This window comes from Sapajus apella, unplaced genomic scaffold, assembly GCF_009761245.1.
Source record: "Sapajus apella isolate SASKATOON/1434 unplaced genomic scaffold, GSC_monkey_1.0 scaffold77, whole genome shotgun sequence".
NCBI classification, from domain to species: Eukaryota; Metazoa; Chordata; class Mammalia; order Primates; family Cebidae; genus Sapajus; species Sapajus apella.
In genome coordinates this window covers 6,992,327-7,010,135 of record NW_022437017.1, presented here as the reverse complement: position 1 = coordinate 7,010,135, position 17,809 = coordinate 6,992,327, and the positions used below count along the sequence as shown (strand labels likewise).

Genomic DNA, 17,809 nt, shown 5'->3' with positions numbered 1-17,809 from the left:
CGCCATTGCACTCCAGCCTGGGTTCAGGCAATTCTCCTGCCTCAGCCTCCTGAGTAGCTGGGATTACAGGCACGCGCCACCATGCCCAGCTAATTTTTTGTAGTTTTAGTAGAGACGGGGTTTCACCATGTTGACCAGGATGGTCTCGATCTCTTGACCTCGTGATCCACCCGCCTCGGCCTCCCAAAGTGCTGGGATTACAGGCTTGAGCCACCGCGCCCGGCCTTGTTTTTGTTGTTTTTTAGACCATGCCACTGCACTCTAGCATGGGCAACAGAGCGAGACTCCATATATATACACATTTTTAAGTCTCCCTCTCACTCTGCTGCCCAGTCTGGAGTACAGGGGCACCAGCATAGCGCCCTGCAGCCTCAGCCTCCTGGGCTCATGGGCTGGGTGCAGTGGCTCACACTTGTAATCCAGCACTTTGGGAGGGCAAGGCAGGTAAATCGCTTGAGCTCAGGAGTTCAAGACCAGCCTGGCCATAATGTTGAAACCCTGTCTCTGCTAAAAATACAAAAATTATCCGAGCGGCCAGGTGCAGTGGCTCATGCCTGTAATCCCAGCACTCTGGGAGGCCAAGGCAGGCAGATCACCAGAGGTCGGGAGTTCGAGACCAGCCTGACCAACATGAAGAGATCTCGTCACTACTAAATATATAAAATTAGCTGGGCATTGTGGCACATGCCTGTAATCTCAGCTATTTGGGAGGCTGAGGCAGGAGAATCGTTTAGACCCGGGAGGCAGAGGTTTCCGTGAGCCAAGATCACACCATTGCACTCCAACCTGGGCAACAGGAATGCAACTCTGTCTCAAAAAAAAAAAAAAAAAAATTAAAAAAAAAAATATATATATATAATCCTGGTGGCAGGAACCTGTAGTCCCCGCTACTGGGAAGGCTGAGGCAGGAGAATCGCTTGAACCCGGAAGGTGGACGTTGCAGTGGGCTGAGATCACGCCACTGCACTCCAGCCTGGGTGACAGAGCGTGATTCTGTCTCAAACAAAACACTTCTGGTCTCATGTGATCCTCCCACCTCAGCCTCCCAAATTGCTGGGATTATAAGCACATACCACCGTGCCCAGCCTGAGCTGAGATCTTAATCGAAAGGGGTACCAACTGTTGAAGGAAGATGTTAGGGGTAAGCGCTTTCCGGGCAGAGGGCACAGCCCATGCAAAGGTCCTGGGGCAGGACTGTGTCTGGCGTGTTTGAGGAACGGCCAGGAGGCCCGTGCAGCTGGAGCAGAGTGAGGAGTGGGAGAGAGGAAGGAGGGAAGGAAGACAGGTTGGTCACCACCCTGTAGCCTTGGGGTGGTGTGGGGAGGTGGGGGAAGTTAAGCGGTTTATCTTTGAATCTAAGTGTGATGGGAAATCAGGAAGCAGGGAAGACAGTCCAATTTAAGTTTTTGGGGCTTTCTTGAGACAAGAGTCTTACGCCGTCACCCAGGTGGGAGTGCAGTGGCGTGATCTCGGCTTATTGCAACCTCTGCCTCCCAGGTTCAAACAATTCTTGTGGCTCAGCCTCCTGAGTAGCTGGGATTACAGGCACCTGCCACCCCACCCGGCTAATTTTTGTATTTTCAGTAGAGACAGGATTTCACCAGAATGGCCAGGTTGGTCTGGAACTCCTGACCTCAAGCGATCCACCTGCCTCAGCCTCCAATTTACATTGTCATAAAAAGATCTTGGTCGGACATGGTGGCTCAGTCCTATAATCTCAGCACTTTGGGAGGCCAAGGCGGGCAGATCATGAGGTCAGCAGATCAAAACCATCCTGGCTAAAACGGTAAAACCCCATCTCTACTAAAAAAAAAAAATACAGGCCGGGCGCAGTGGCTCAAGCCTGTAATCCCAGCACTTTGGGAGGCAGAGGCGGGTGGATCACGAGGTCAAAAGATCGAGACCATCCTGGTCAACATGGTGAAACCCCGTCTCTACTAAAAATACAAAAAATTAGCTGGGCGTGGTGGTGCGTGCCTGTAGTCCCAGCTACTCAGGAGGTTGAGGCAGGAGAATTGCCTGAACCCAGGAGGCGGAGGTTGCGGTGAGCCGAGATCGCGCCATTGCACTCCAGCCTGGGTAACATGAGTGAAACACCGTCTCAAAAAAAAAAAAAAAAAAATACAAAAAATTAGCCAGACGAGGTGGTATGCGCCTGTAGTCCAGCTATTTGGGAGGCTGAGGCAGGAGAATTGCTTGTACCCAGGAGGCGGAGGTTGCAGTGAGCTGAGATCGCACCACTGCACTCCAGCCTGGGCAACAGAGTAACACTCCGTCTCAAAAAAAAAAAAAAAAGATCTTGGTTGGGCATGGCGGCTCACGCCTGTTATCCCAGCACTTCAGGAGGTCAAGACTGGATGATTGCCTGAGGCCAGGAGTTCAAGACCAGCCTGGGCAACATAGTGAGACCCATCTCTAAAAAACAAAAATAAATGAACAACAACAAAAACAGTGCTAGCAGCTAGAGCTGGGGGAGAGGGAAGGAGGAATGGAGGTTTTCGCCTGAGGAAATGTGTGAAGGGCAATAGCCTTTGTCCTTTTTTTTTTTTATTTTTTTTTTTTTTTGAGATGGAGTTTCACTCATATTACCCAGGCTGGAGTGCAATGGCGCGATCTCGGCTCACCGCAACCTCCGCCTCCTGGGTTCAGGCAATTCTCCTGCCTCAGCCTCCTGAGTAGCTGGGATTACAGGCACGCACCACCATGCCCAGCTAATTTTTTGTAGTTTTAGTAGAGACGGGGTTTCACCATGTTGACCAGGATGGTCTCTATCTCTTGACCTCGTGATCCACCCGTCTCGGCCTCCCAAAGTGCTGGGATGACAGACGTGAGCCACCACGCCCAGCCGGCCTTTGTCCTTAATTGTAAACACAGAGGGAGGTGCCGCTGGAGTGGAAAGTTTGCTTTTGGCCCGGAGGCGTCTGACGTGTCTGTTAGACCCCCGCAGAAGGTGAGGTTATGGCAAGTTCCTGGCATCTGAGATGCAATTGCAGATGAGGATGGAGACATGAGATCCGGGAAGGGCATCAGGCAGCTGGAACAGCAGCTGCAAAGGCCTGAAGGTCGGATCCAGGCTTCCCATTGGGGAAACAGAGAAAGTTAGGCCCCCAGGCTTGAGCGAAGGGAGGCAGCTAAAGGCTTGCAGAGGGTGGAGAGCAGAGAGGCCAGGCCAGGCCGGTGTGCAGGGCAAGGGTCAGCCTGTCTCCTAGGGGCCTCCTCAGAGGATGCTTCCTTAATCCTCCAGCCCTGGTAATGTTCTGAGTCTCATTACCGAGACTCCCTCAGAGGGAGGTGGCCTTATCTGGCAGAGAGGAGAGACTGAAGTTTAGGGGGGCTCTGAGCTGGGGAGCAGTCAGCAGGGGATGACAGCAAGAGGGGGGTGTGGAGGGGAGGGAGGCCCAAGTACTCACCCCAGAGCTGCACCAGGAGGACAAGCATCATGCCTGGGGACCCCGTTCCTGGCCCATCAGGCCCCCTCTCCCCCTCCCAGTTCACAGACTTCCTGCCACAATCTCCGCCTCCTGCTGCAGAGGCAGATGTGACACCCAGGGCCAGACAGCAGACGTCCGGCGTTCCAGGCTGCTGAGGGCTCCACTTCCTGCAACTGTGTGCCTCAGTTTCCCCAATGCGTTTTCTATCTGAAAGACAGTGTACGGGCTGGGCGACATGGCTCACGTCTGTAATCCCAGCACTTTGGGAAGCTGAGGCAGGTGGCTCATCCGAGGTCAAGACCAGCTTGGCCAACATGATGAAACCCTGTCTCTACTAAAAATACAAAAATTAAGCCGGGCGCAGTGGCTCAAGCCTGTAATCCCAGCACTTTGGGAGGCCGAGGCGGGTGGATCACGAGGTCAAGAGATCGAGACCATCCTGGTCAACATGGTGAAACCCCGTCTCCACTAAAAATACAAAAAATTAGCTGGGCATGGTGGCACATGCCTGTAATCCCAGCTACTCAGGAGGCTGAGGCAGGAGAATTGCCTGAACCCAGGAGGCGGAGGTTGCGGTGAGCCGAGATCGCGCCATTGCACTCCAGCCTGGGTAACGAGAGCGAAACCCCATCTAAAAAAAAAACAAAAAAAAAACAAAAAAAAAAAAAAAAAAATTAGGTGGACGTGGTGGTTGGTGCTTCTAGTCCCGGCTACTCAGGAATCTGAGGAAGGAGAATGGATTGAACCTGGGAGGTGGAAGTTGCAGAGAGCTGAGATTATGCCACTGCACTCCAACTGTGTGTGTGTGTGTGTGTGTGTGTGTGTGTGTGTGTGTGTGTGTGTGAGAGAGAGACAGAGAGAAGAAGAAGAAGAAGAAGAAGAAGAAGAAGGAGAAGAAGAAGAAGGAGGAGAAGAAGAAAGAACAAAAGAAAGAAGAAAAAGAAAGGCAGGCAGGCAATGTACTTAGGTGAGTGGCGGGAATGCACCCCTGTGATCTTTCTGGAAGGCTCTACATAAACACATCTGGGTACAGGAAGACACAATGAGAGAGCAGGTGACTTTGTGGGGGAGGGTCAGTCAGCATAAGCCTGAGCAGTTAAATGACAGGGTCCTTACCTCGGTTGTTTTGTTCCCAAAATACCTTTTTTTTGATTGGGCACTACAGCTCACACCTGTAATCCCAGGACTTTGGGAGGCTGAGGCAAGAGGATCGTCTGAGATCAGGAGTTTGAGACCAGCCTGGGTAACACAGGGAGACCCCATCTCTATTAAAAAAAAAAAAAAAAAAAAGATACAGGCTGGGCACAGTGGCTCATGCCTGTAATCACTTTGGGAGGCTGAGGAGGGTGGATCACCTGAGGTCAGGAGTTCGAGACCAGCATAGCCAACATGGCGAAACCCCATCCCCACTAAAAATACAAAAATTAGCTGGGCCTAGTGGCGGGCACCTGTAATCCCAGCTAGTCAGGGGGGTTGAGACAGGAAAATTGCTTGAACCGGGGAGGCAGAGATTACAATGAGCCGGGATCCTGCCACTGTAGTCCAGCCTGGGCTACAGAGTGAGACCCTGTCTCAAACAAACAAACAGAAAACAGCCCAGGGTGGTGGTGCATGCCTGTGGTCCCAGCTACTAGGGAGGCTGAGGCAGGAGGATCACTTGAGCCCAGAAGTTGGAGGCTGTAATAAGTCATGATTGCGCCACTGCACTCCAGCCTGGGCAACAGAGTGAGTCCTTGTCTCTGGAAAAAAAAAAAAAAAAAAAGATGGGTTCAGTGACTCATGCCTGTAATGCCAGCACTTTGGGAGGCTGAGGCAGGATGATCATGAGGTCAGGAGTTCAAGACCATCCTGACCAACTTGGTGAAACCCCGTGTCTACCGAAAAGACAAAAATTAGCTGGGCGTGGTAGCAGGCGCCTGTAATCCCAGCTACTCAGGAGGCTGAGGCAGGAGAATCGCTTGAACCCAGGAGGTGGAGGTTGCAGTGAGCGGAGATCGCACCACTGCACTCCAGCCTGGGCAACAGAGTGAGACTCCATCTCAAAAATAATAATAATAATAAAGTTTTCCTTTGCGGTTCAGAGAAATAGATATCTGTTCATAATTTTGGGTCCTATTACATGGCCTGGGAGAAGCTTGGGGGTCCCGTGGAGGAGGTTCATGGGCTCGAGTTCCTTACAGCTCTGCACCCCCCTACCCCTGATTCTGTAGTGCCTTCTGGGAGGAGGTGGCGAACCCACAGACCTCAACTTCTCAGACTCAACTGCAGAGTGACCTCCTTTCTCACTGGGACCCAGAAGGCCTACATCATCCACCGCGTTCCTCCTGACCACAGGGAGGGCCCTGCGGTGGCTGTGCCTCACGTCCCCAGCAGACACACACACCCTCCCAGCCTCCCCTGCCCACTCCTTCCCCTCCCCAGAACATTCTGAAGCTCCACCCATCCCCCCTCCCTCTGCTGAGGGACCCTGGATAGATTAGGCCCTAGGCCCTTCCAGAGCTGGACACAGACATTCTTAGCTTCCGTGCCTGGGCTGGCATGAAGACTTCTGGAGGAGCTGTTGGAGCCTGGGGCTTTGTGGGGTGTATAGGAGTTCAGTTGTAACATAGGGACAAATGGAAAGAAGGCATTAGAGGCTGAACACCCTCTTGGGCAACAGCCTTAGATTTTCAGCAAATGCAAGGCACGAGAAGGCGGGCTAGACAATTTGAGTAGCAACGAATAACATGTGTGGGTGAACAAGTGGGGAAACTGAGGCACAGGAGCTCTAGAGATGATTCTGAGGTCCCACGGCAGGGCCGGGGGTCGAGCCCCCTGTCTTCTGATCCAGGGCTCTCTCCAGCTTACATGTTACCACCAACAGCGCCCGGTGAGCCCCAGGCGCTGGACGTGCGGGCTCTGGGCGAGCCCAGCGCGGAACTACATTTCCCAGGCGGCCGCGGCGGCCGCGCCTGCGCAGTACGCGCGGTGATGGAGCGCTAACCGGGGGCGCGGCGGCGGCGAGGGCTCGGCGGGCCATTGGCTACCGGCCGCGGCAAAGGCAGCTTGGGGACCCAGAGTGCGCGGGGCCCGCGGGCCGGGCCGGAGTGACCTGGGCTGCAGCCATGGAAGAACAGAGGGTAGGACGGGGCGGGGCGGGGCCGGGCGTCGGGGGCGGGGGAGGGGACCAGGTGTTACCGCAGCGCGCCCCCCCACGCCTCCGCCCCAGCTGCTCTGCGGCCGAGGCCCCACCCCGTCGCGACCCCGCCGGGATTTAGCCCCCATACTCTAGTTTGGGACGCAGCGCCCCCCCATGTTGGCTTGGCGCCAGATTCGTGCCCTCTACACTCCCCACAACCCACCCAATATCCAAGTCCCAGCCCGGACCCCCATCCCCCACGCCCGCCCTCCCGGCCGCGGACCAGGCGTCCCAGCCCCCGCCCCACCCCGGAGGACGCCACGCCAGCTCCGCAGTGCGGACCCCACCGACCCTGCCCCTGTGAAAAGGAGCCCGTCGGAAGCGTGGGTCAGAGCAAGGGGCCCCGAGAGGGATCCTCCCTCCCAGAATCCCCTGCCCTTCCCCCAGGACTCCCTGCCCCCTCCCCGCCTACCAGGGGCCCCGCATTTCGGACTCCCAGGTTCCACTTTTTTGCCCAGGTAATTTCTTTTTTCTTGCTTATCCTTCTCCCCCAGGTAGGCCCCATCCTCAGGGGTTCCCCTTCCCTGGCTCACCCCTGTTGCGAGGCTAGCCTGTCCCAGTGGATAGCCTGTCCCAGGCTATCCCACTTCCCTACGGTTTTTCCTTCCACCAAGAACCCTTTCCCCAGGTTAGCCCATTTTCCAAAAGGCATCCTTTTCCTCTGGGGTTTTCTGTCCCCAGGGTGGCCCCTCGCGCCCCACCTTCAGGTTGCAGGTGACGGGTTGTAGCCTTTGTGCTCGGGCAGGCCTGGTTTGGGGCCGGGTTGTTTCCCTTCCTGAGACGTTCTCTTTGAGCCTCAGTTTTCTCTCCTGTAATATGGGGTTGCTTAGGGCTCCCAGCTGCTATAGGTGAGTTGTATCAGTCCAGAGCTTCACCTGTTGGCTGGTGCACAAGCTTGATAGCTCTCTCTGGATCCCTGTAGGGGGGCGCTGACCCTACAGGGAAGAGCCTGGTCAGGCTGAGGGGCTCATCTGCCTGCCACGTGTGTGTGCACGTGTGTACGTGTGTGTGCACATGTGGGTGTACGTGTATGCACATGTATGTGTCCACACTTCTGGTGGTGCAGGAGGCCCTGAGGAAGATCATCACAACACTGGCCGTGAAGAATGAAGAAATTCAGAGCTTTATCTACTCCCTGAAACAGATGCTGTTGAATGTGGAGGTGAAGGCGGTGGGGGAGTCCTGGGGGAGTCCTGGGGCAGCGGGTGGAGGGAGGCACAGGATGCAGCTGTAGGAACTGGCCCATTGCTGTTGATACCTGTGGGAGGCCTCAGTTTCCCCCTCTGTACATGGGCTTTGGCCAATCCTGGCTGTTTCGAGCCAGGCGAACTCGGCGAAGGTGGAAGAAGACCTCGAAGCGGAGTTCCAGTCCCTCTTCTCCCTCCTGGAGGAGCTGAAAGAAGGCATGCTTATGAAGATAAAACAGGACCGTGCCAGCCGTACCTACGAGCTGCAGGTGAGGGTTGGGGGCATCCTCCTCCCCTCCCGCCTTTCCCACTCAACAGAGCATAGGTGGCCTGGGCATCTTTCTCCAAAACTGGGAGCTGTTGAGTTTCTGATCTCTCCCCTGGCCCCTCCCTGTCCATGGACTCATCAACCTGACATCTACCTGTGCTCTCTCTTTATTTTTGAGACAGAGGTCTCACTCCGTCATCCAGGCTGAAGTGCAGTGGCACGATCTTGGTTCACTGCAACCTCCGCCTCTCGGGTTCAAGTGATTCTCCTGCCTCAGCCTCCTGAGTAGCTGCAATTACAGGAACCTGCCACCATGCTAGGCTAATTTTCATATTTTTAGTAGAGATGGGGTTTCACTGTGTTGTCCAGGCTGGTCTTGAACTACTGACCTCAGGTCATCCTCTTGTCTCAGCCTCCCAACGTGCTGGGATTACAGGCATGAGCCAGCTCACCTGGCCCACCTGTGCTCTCTCTGAATCTCCTTTCCATCATGGTGCCCCCATGTCTAGCTCAGATCTTCACCCTCCTGTCTTCCCTCAGCGCCACCAGTTTCTCACTCCTTCCCACTGGTCCCCTAGATCTGAAGGCATCACCCCCACTCAAACACATTCCGTGGTTTCCATGGGCTCTGACTCAGACTCCAAGCTGGGGTCACTCAGGCTGCATCCAGACCTCCTGGGCAACTCCTGACATGGCAGATTCCTGTCCCAGAAGGAACAGGAGCCCAGAAGCCTGGGTGTGGCCTGGGAATGTGAGTTTTCGGTTTGTTTGTGTTTTGAGACAGAGTCTTGTTCTGTCACCCAGACTGGAATGCAGTGGTGCAATCCTGGCTCACTGGAGGCTCCACCTTTCAGGCTCAAGCGATTCTCCCGCCTCAGCCTCCCAAGTAGCTGGGACTGCAGGAGCGGGCCACCGCACCCAGCTAGTTTTTGTATTTTCTGGTGGAGACTGGTTTTCACTATGTTGTCTAGGCTAGTCTGGAACTCCTGGGCTCAAGCAATCCTCCTGCCTTGGCCTCTCAAAGTGTTGGAATTACAGGCGTGAGCCCCTGTTCCTAGCTCATGGGAGTTTTTGGTTTGTTTTTCTGAGACAGAGTCCCGCTCTCTTGCCCAGGCTGGGGTGCAGTGGTGCAATCTCAGCTCACTGCAACCTTCTCCTACCAGGTTCAAGTGATTCTCTTACCTGAGCCTCCAGAGTATCTGGGATTACAAGCACCCGCCACCATGCCCAGCTAATTTTTGTGTGTCTGTTTGTTTTTTTGAGATGGAGTTTCATTCTTGTCACCGAGGCTGGAGTGCAATGGCATAATCTCAGCTCACTACAACCCCTGCCTCCCGGGTTCAAGTGATTCTCCTGTTTTAGTCTCCTGAGTAGCTGGAATTACAGGCACCCGCCACCACCATGCCTGGCAGATTTTTTTTGTAATTTTAGTAGAGACAGGGTTTCACCATATTGGCCAGGCTGGTCTCAAACTCCTGACCTTGTGATCCGCCCACCTTGGCCTCCCAAAGTGCTGGGATTACAGGCGTGAGCCACCATGCCCAGCCTTGTTTTTCCACTTTTAGTAGAGATGGGGTTTCACCATGGTGGCCAGGATAGTCCTGAACTCCTGACCTCAGGTGATCCTCCCGCCTTGGCCTCCCAAAGTACTGGAATTACAGGCGTGAACCACCCACCCAAACTCTTGTGAGTGTTTAAGGAAGGGATTTCCAGGGTTTACTTCTATACTCCCAAGAGCCTGGCCCAATTTGATGGGGCCCTTGAGGCTCCAACATCCATCTCCCACCTGGAGTTCGAGAAGGGCATGGTACCCTGGACCCCGAAGGGGGTGAGGAGCCCTTGGGGGGCCTGAGGCAGTAGAGTGACTTGTCTCCTCTTTGTGTGCCTGGTGTCCACAGAACCAGCTGGCTGCCTGCACGCGGGCCCTGGAGAGCTCTGAGGAGCTTCTAGAGACGGCCAACCAGACTCTGCAGGCCATGGACAGTGAGGACTTTCCTCAGGTGAGCACCTCTGATGCTGCCGGGTAAAGAATAGTGTGCCTGGCTGGGCGCGGTGGCTCACGCCTGTGATCCCAGCACTTTGCAAGGCTGAGGCGGGTGGATCACGAGGTCAGGAGTTCAAGACCAGCTTGGCCAAGATGGTTAAACCCTGTCTCTATTGAAAATACAAAAATTGGCCGGGCGCGGTGGCTCACGCCTGTAATCCCAGCACTTTGGGAGGCCGAGGCGGGTGGATCACGAGGTCAAGAGATCGAGACCATCCTGGCCAACATGGTGAAACCCCGTCTCTACTAAAAATACAAAAATTAGCCGGGTGTTTGGCATGCACCTGTAGTCCCAGCTACTCGGGAGGCTGAGGCAGAAGAATTGCTTGAACCCGGGAGGTGGTGGAGGTTGCAGTAAGCCGAGACTGTGCCACTGCGCTCCAACCTGGCGACAGAGCAAGACTCCGTATCAAAAAAAAAAAAAGAAAATACAAAAATTAAGCTGGGCGTGGTGGCTCACGCCTGTAATCCCAGCACTTTGGGAGGCTGAGGCGGGCAGATCACCTCAGGTCGGGAGTTCCAGACCTGCCTGACTAACATGGTGAAACCCCGTCTCTACTAAAAATACAAAAATTAGCTGGGCATAGGGGTAGGCACCTGTAATCTCAGCTACTTGGGAGGCTGAGGTAGGAGAATCACTTGAACGCAGGAGGTGGAGGTTGCAGTGAGCCGAGATGGCACCATTGTCCTCCAGCCTGGGTGACAGAGTGACACTCATCTCAAAAAAAAAAAAAAAAAAAAGTCTGGTGTGGTGTCGGGCAGCAGGCTGGTCTCGAACCCCTGACCTCATGATCTGCCTGCCTAGGCCTCCCAGAGTGCTGAGATTACAGGCATGAACCACCTTGCCCAGCCTGAAATGCCAATTTAACTGGGTATCCTGTAGTTTTATTTACTGAATTTGCCAGCTGTCTGGACTGCGTGTGGGCAGGAGGTTGGGGTGGGGACAGGAGCCTGTCTTGGCCATCCTCCATCTTCAGGGCACAGTCAAGAAGGGGGAAAATCACGGGGTTTGCCTCCAGTGCTGGGGCAAATGCCTTCCTGCCTAGGCCTCAGTCTTCCTGTCTGTGGCTTTATGATTTGGTAGAAACAAATCTTTGGGCTGGGCACAGTGGGTCACGCCTGTAATCCCAGCACTTTAGGAGGCTGAGGCAGGTGCATCACCTGAGGTCAGGAGTTTGAGACCAGTGTGGCCAACATGGTGAATCCCACTCTAAAAATACAAAAAATAGGCCGGGCGTGGTGGCGGATACCTGTAATCTCAGCAACTCAGGAGGCTGAGGCAGGAGAATTGCTTGAACCCGGTAGGTCAAGGTTGCAGTGAGTCAAGATCATGCCATTGTACTCCAGCCTGGGTGACAAGAGCAAGACTCAGTCTCAAAAAAAAAAAAAAAGGCGAGGCATGGTGGCTCACGTCTGTAATTGTAGCACTTTAGGAGGCCTAGGTGGGTGGATCACCTGGGTCAGCTTGGCCCAAATGTTGAAACCCCATCTCTCTAAAAATACAAAAAATTGGCCGGGCACGGTGGCTCAAGCCTGTAATCCCAGCACTTTGGGAGGCCGAGGCGGGTGGATCACGAGGTCAAGAGATCGAGACCATCCTGGTCAACATGGTGAAACCCCGTCTCTATTAAAAATACAAAAAATTAGCTGGGCATGGTGGTGCGTGCCTGTAATCCCAGCTACTTAGGAAGCTGAGGCAGGAGAATTGCCTGAACCCAGGAGGCGGAGGTTGCGGTGAGCCGAGATCGCGCCATTGCACTCCAGCCTGGGTAACATGAGTGAAACTCCCTCTCAAAAAAAAAAAAATGAATATAAAAATAAAAATACAAAAAATTGACTGGGTGTGGTGGTGGGCGCCTGTAATCCAAGCTACTCGGGAGGCTGAGGCAGGAGAATCGCTTCAACCTGGGAGGCGGAGGTTTCAGTGAGCTGAGATCAAGCCAGTACACTCCAGCCTGGGCAACAGAGCAAGAACCTGTCTCAAAAAAAAAAAACCAAAAAAACAAATCTTTGAATGTTGTTCTGTCCCTCTCTCTAGGCTGCCAAGCAAATCAAAGACGGGTAAGAAGCTGGGGTCTGGCCCCACCCCACTGCCCTGCCCCTGGGGTGAAGACAGGGGCTGCCTGGTGAGGGTGTCTCAGTCCAGAGCCCTGGACAGGTGCCCAGGGAGGGGCCTCCCCGTACCACAGATGATCCAGCCTGATCCCCCCCGAAAACGTTTGCCACCTTTTTCCCCACAGAGTGACCATGGCCCCTGCCTTCCGGCTGTCATTGAAAGCGAAGGTCAGTGATAACATGAGTCACCTCATGGTGGATTTCGCGCAGGAGCGGCAGATGCTGCAGGCGCTCAAGTTCCTGCCTGGTGAGAGGGGCATGCACTGGAGGGCCAGGACTTCAGGGGAATGGCCCGGGGGGCTAGGAGGCCCTGAAACAGGACCTGAAGTAAGGTGGACGGCCAGGTGTCTGGATTCTGCCTGAGGGAGGCGGGGCCTGAGAATGTCACGCCCTATGTGGGTGGAGTCCTCATCAAGCCCCGCCCCTGGGTGGAGCTATGAGAAGCCCCCCTAACACTGCCAGGTGGGAAAATACACCTGTCCCTAGGGTTGGAACCCTGAGAATAACGTGTCCTAAGGGGGACTGGAGTCCTCATGAAGCCCCACCCCTGGGTGGAGCCATGAGGAGACCCCACCCACTGGGTAGTGGCATCCTGGGAAAACCCTGTCTCCAGGGGTGGAGCCCCGAGAGTACTGTGTCCTGGGGGAGTGGAGTCCTCATGAGACCTTGCCTGTGGAAAGAGCCATGGGAAGGGCCCGCCTACTACGTGGTAGCTTCTGGGAAAACCCTGTCCTGAGGGTTGGAGCCCTGAGAAGGCCACTCCCCTGGGGAGAAATGGGCTGAAACCCCACACTGTCTATGATGCAGCCCCAAAGAAAGCCACATCTCTCATTGGTAGAGAATTTGGAATAATTCTGCCTCTAAATGATGGAATCCTGAGAAAGCTCAGCCCTCCCCCTACCCCTTGGTGGAAACTTCAAGAGTCTCCACGGCCGGGCACAGTGGCTCACACCTGTAATACCAGCACTTTTGGAGGCTGAGGAGAGCAGATCGCCTGAGGTCAGGAGTTTGAGACCACCCTGGCCAATATGGTTAAACCCCTATCTTTCCTAAAATACAAAATTAGCCAGGCTTGCTGGTGCACGCCTCTCATCCCAGCTACTCGGGAGACAGAGGCAGGAGAATCGCTTGACCCCAGGAGGCAGAGGTTGCAGTGAGCCAAGATCAGGACACTACACTCCAGTGACAAGAGCAAGACTCCATCTCAAAAGAAAAAAAAGAGTCTCCAACGCCAAACGTGGAACCCCATTGTGGCCATGCCCCCAAAATTGTTAATTGTGTGTTTGGGTGGGGCTGCAGCAAGCCCCCTGCCCCTGGCACCAGGCACAGAACCCTGACCCCCCTCTCCCTTCCGTCCTGGGCAGTGCCCAGTGCGCCGGTGATCGACCTGGCCGAGTCCCTGGTGGCAGATAACTGTGTGACCCTGGTGTGGCGCATGCCGGACGAGGACAGCAAGATCGACCACTACGTGCTGGAATACCGGCGGACGAACTTCGAGGGCCCACCCCGCCTCAAGGAGGACCAGCCCTGGATGGTCATCGAGGGCATCCGGCAGACAGAGTACACCCTGACAGGTAAGGGTGGCATGCACCAGCTCCACCCAGCTGTGAACAGCACCCCTCCAGGCTCCCGTCTCGCCGTCAGTCGTCGGGGGTCTTGGGGACGATCCCTGCATCTGACAGTGGCCGGGCTCAATGGCTTATGCCTGTAATTCCAACACTTTGGGAGGCTGAGGCAGGCGGATGATCACCTGAGGTCAGTGGTTCAAGACCAGCCTGGCCAACATGGTGAAAACCTGTTTCTACTAAAAATACAAAAATTAGCTGGGCGTGATATCGGGCACCTGTAACCTCAGCTACTCAGGAGGATGAGGTGGGAGAATTGCTTGAACTCGGGAGGTGGAGGTTGCAGTGAGCTGAGATAGCACCATTGCACTCCAGCCTGGGCAACAAGAGGGATACATAATTATTAATAATAATAATAATAAATGGACGGCCAGGTGTCTGAATTCCTCCTGGGGGAGGCAGAGGCCTGAGAATGCCATGCCCTGTATTTTTTAGACAAGGGATCTTGCCAGTGCCCTAGGCCGGTCTCCAACTTCTGGTCTGAAGCAGTCCTGCCTCAGCCTCCCAAATAGCTGGATACTGTCCTCGGATCAGCGAACAAAGCAGACAGTAATCTCTTCCCTCCTGGAGTTGGTGTTCTGGATTCACCCTCCAAGTATATGGGGTCCTCCTTGGCAGTTAGAAAGTGAAATCCGGCCAGGCATGGTGGCTCATGCCTGTAATACAGCACTTTGGGAGGCTGAGGCAAGAGGATTGCTTAAGGCCTGAGTTAACAGCCTGGGTAACAAAGTAAGAGCCCATCTCCACAAAAATACTTTTTAAAGTCACCTGGGCATGGTGGTCCCAGCTACCAAGGGAGGCTAAGGTGGGATGATCGTTTGAGCCCAGGAGTTGGAGGCTGCAGTGAGCCATGACTGTACCACCACACTCCAGCCTGAGCAACAGGGTGAGACCCTGTCTCTAAAAAACAGAGAGGGAATAAGGAAAAAAACCCAGGGAATCCACCCAGCTGGTGGAGGTAGGTTCTGAAGGGGGAAATCCTCGTGAGATTAAAAAGCCATCCTGGCTGGAAGCGGTGACTCACGCCTGTCCTCCCAGCACTTTGGGAGGCTGAGGTGGGTGGATCATTTGAAGTCAAGAGTTCAAGACCAGCCGGGGCAACATAGTGAAACCCTGTCTCTACTAAAAATACAAAAAAATTAGCTGGGTGTGGTGGCAGATGCCTGTAGTCCCAGCTACTCGGGAGGCTGAGGAGTGAGCATCGCTTGAACCCAGGAAGTGGAGGTTGCACTGAGCAGAGATCGAGTCATTGCACTCCAGCGAGGGTAACAGAAGGAAACTCCGTCTCAAAAAAAAATCCTCAAGGGCGGGGAGAGGCTAGCTGATAGGTTAACCATCACTATTCACTAGCTGCTTTGGGGCTGTAATCAGCTGGCTAGTTATCTGTAATTAGCATACATGGTTAATAACCAGCATGCTAATTGCAGGGGAAAACGTCGCCAGCCGCCCGGGAGCCTGCAAACAGCTACTGGCTTATTCTTTGCTTGAGAATCAAAATAAACACACCCCGTTTTATTTGTTTTAAATAGGATCCCTCAAACCTCTCCAAGCACTCCTGCCGGTTGGTTTTTGTTTTCTTGTAACTTTGTATTTTGAAATAATTATAGATTCACAGGAAGTTGCCAAAGCAATGAAAACAAAGTACGGTGAGGACCCACGTAGTGAGCATAAAAACCGGGAAACGGACTTGGGTGCAGTGGACTCACATTTTACCCCCCGCCTTTTTTTTTTTTTTTTTTTTTGAGACAGAGTCTCATTCTGTTGCCAAGGCTGGAGTGCAGTGGCACGACCTCGGCTCACTACAACCTCGGCCTCCTGGGTTCAAGTGATTCCCCTGCCTCAGCCTCCTGAGTAGCTGGGACTACAGACACTCACCACATGCCCAGCTAATTTTTGTATTTTAGTAGAGACGGGGTTTCACCATGTTGGCCAGGATGGTCTCAATCTCCTGACCTTGTGATCCGCCCGCCTCGGCCTCCCAGAGTGCTGGGATTACAGGCATGAGCCACCACACCCAGCCATCTTTTTTTTTTTTTTTTTTTGAGACAGTCTTGCTCTGTCGCCCAGGCTGGAGTGCAGATCTCGGCTCACTGCAACCTCCACCTCCCAGGGTTTTGCCATGTTGGCCAGGCTGCTCTCAAACTCCTGACCTCAAATGATCCACCTGCCTTGGCCTCCCAAAGTGCTGGGATTACAGGTGTGAGCCATCGCCCAGCCAGCAATTTTTTTTTTTGAGACGGAGTCTCACTTTGTTGCCCAGGCTGGCATGCAGTGGTGTGATCTTGGCTCACTGCAACCTCCATCTCCCAGGTTCAAGCAATTCTCCTGTCTCAGCTTCCCGAGTAGCTGGGACTACAGGCACATGCCACTACGCCTGGCTAATTTTTGTATTTTTAGTAGAGATGGGGTTTCTCCATGTTGACCAGGCTTGTCTCGAACTCCTGACCTGAGGTCATCCACCCGCCTCAGCCACCCAAAGTGCTGGGATTGCAAGAATGAGCCACAGTACCCGGCCACATTTTACCAGTTTACACGTGCTCATTTGGGTGTGCATATATAATTCCACACAGTTTTCTCCCATGTGTAAATTCACGTCACCAGCAACACCACAGTCAAATCATAGATCTCTTCTGTCACTACGAGGCTTCCAGATGCCATGCTTTGCAACCATGGCTCCCTGCCTTTGACAGACTTCCTAGTGAGTGAATTCCTCAGGGCAGAAAGTTGGATTCATCGAAAGGTGTGCAGGAGTGAGGATACTGATGAAATCGCCACCCATGTGGTCGTTTGCAATCCACTTACTGTTTTGTTGATTGCTTAGAAAGACAGGAGCGGGGGCCGGGCGCGGTGGCTCAAGCCTGTAATCCCAGCACTTTGGGAGGCCGAGGCGGGTGGATCACGAGGTCAAGAGATCGAGACCATCCTGGTCAACATGGTGAAACCCCGTCTCTACTAAAAATACAAAAAATTAGCTGGGCATGGTGGTGCGTGCCTGTAATCCCAGCGACTCGGGAGGCTGAGGCAGGAGAATTGCCTGAACCCAGGAGGCAGGGGTTGCGGTGAGCCGAGATCGCGCCATTGCACTCCAGCCTGGGTAACAAGAGTGAAACTCCGTCTCAAAAAAAAAAAAAAAAAAAAAAAGAAAGACAGGAGGGTTGGGGTTGTTTTCTTCTTTCTTTCCCCGCTGCTTTTTTTTTTTTTTTTGGAAACAGAATCTCGTTCTGTCACCCAGGCTGGAGTGCAGTGTTGCAATCTTGGCTCAATGCCACTTCTGCTTCCCAGATTTTAGCGATTCTCCTGCCTCAGCCTCCTGAGTCGTCGGGATTACAGGCACGTGCCACCTCACCTGACTACTTTTTATAGTGAAGATGGGGTTTCACCATCTTGGCCAGGCTGGTCTCAAACTCCTGACCTTATGTGATCCTCCTGCCTTGGCCTCCCAAAGTGCTGGAATTACAGGCGTGAGCCAGTGTACCTGGCCTTTTTTTTTTTTTTTTTGAAAGACAGGTTCTTGCTATGTAGCACAGGCTGGAGTGCAGTCACGCAGTCACAGCTCACTGCAGCTTCAGCCTCCTGGGCTCACATGCTCCTTCTTCCTTAGCCTCCTGAGTAGCTGGGACCACAGGTGTACACCGACACACCCGGCTAATTTTCTTTTTTTTTTTTTTTAAGATGGAGTCTCAGCCTGGCGCCGTGGTTCATGCCTGTAATCCAAGCACTTTAGAGGCCAAGGTGGGCGGATCACCTGAGGTTGGGAGTTCAAGACCAGCCTGACCAACATGGTGAAACCCTGTCTTTAAAAAAAAAAAAGCCAGGCGCGGTGGCTCAAGCCTGTAATCCCAGCACTTTGGGAGGCAGAGGCGGGTGGATCACGAGGTCAAAAGATCGAGACCATCCTGGTCAACATGGTGAAACCCCGTCTCTACTAAAAATACAAAAAATTAGCTGGGCATGGTGGTGC

At 53.8% G+C, this 17,809-nt stretch overlaps 2 protein-coding genes across 5 annotated transcripts in view; one reads left to right on the top strand and one right to left on the bottom strand.

Moving 5' to 3' along the window:
- Positions 1–6,450, bottom strand: part of TMIGD2 (transmembrane and immunoglobulin domain containing 2) — a 15,005-nt gene extending 8,555 nt beyond the window's left edge. Inside the window, exons 1-2 of the mRNA XM_032252491.1 lie at positions 6,279–6,450; positions 3,411–3,638 (exon numbers count right to left, since the gene is read on the bottom strand). Coding sequence (XP_032108382.1) covers positions 3,411–3,638; positions 6,279–6,450 — 400 coding nt within the window. The remainder of the gene's footprint in view (positions 1–3,410; positions 3,639–6,278) is intronic.
- FSD1 (fibronectin type III and SPRY domain containing 1) overlaps positions 6,389–17,809 on the top strand; it is a 17,252-nt gene continuing 5,831 nt past the window's right edge. For all 4 annotated transcript variants that reach the window (XM_032252212.1, XM_032252215.1, XM_032252213.1 and 1 more), the window contains exons 1-7: positions 6,389–6,550; positions 7,676–7,771; positions 7,934–8,065; positions 9,963–10,064; positions 12,147–12,169; positions 12,349–12,470; positions 13,588–13,797. In XM_032252212.1, coding sequence (XP_032108103.1) covers positions 6,536–6,550; positions 7,676–7,771; positions 7,934–8,065; positions 9,963–10,064; positions 12,147–12,169; positions 12,349–12,470; positions 13,588–13,797 — 700 coding nt within the window. In that variant the 5' untranslated portion in view covers positions 6,389–6,535. The remainder of the gene's footprint in view (positions 6,551–7,675; positions 7,772–7,933; positions 8,066–9,962; positions 10,065–12,146; positions 12,170–12,348; positions 12,471–13,587; positions 13,798–17,809) is intronic.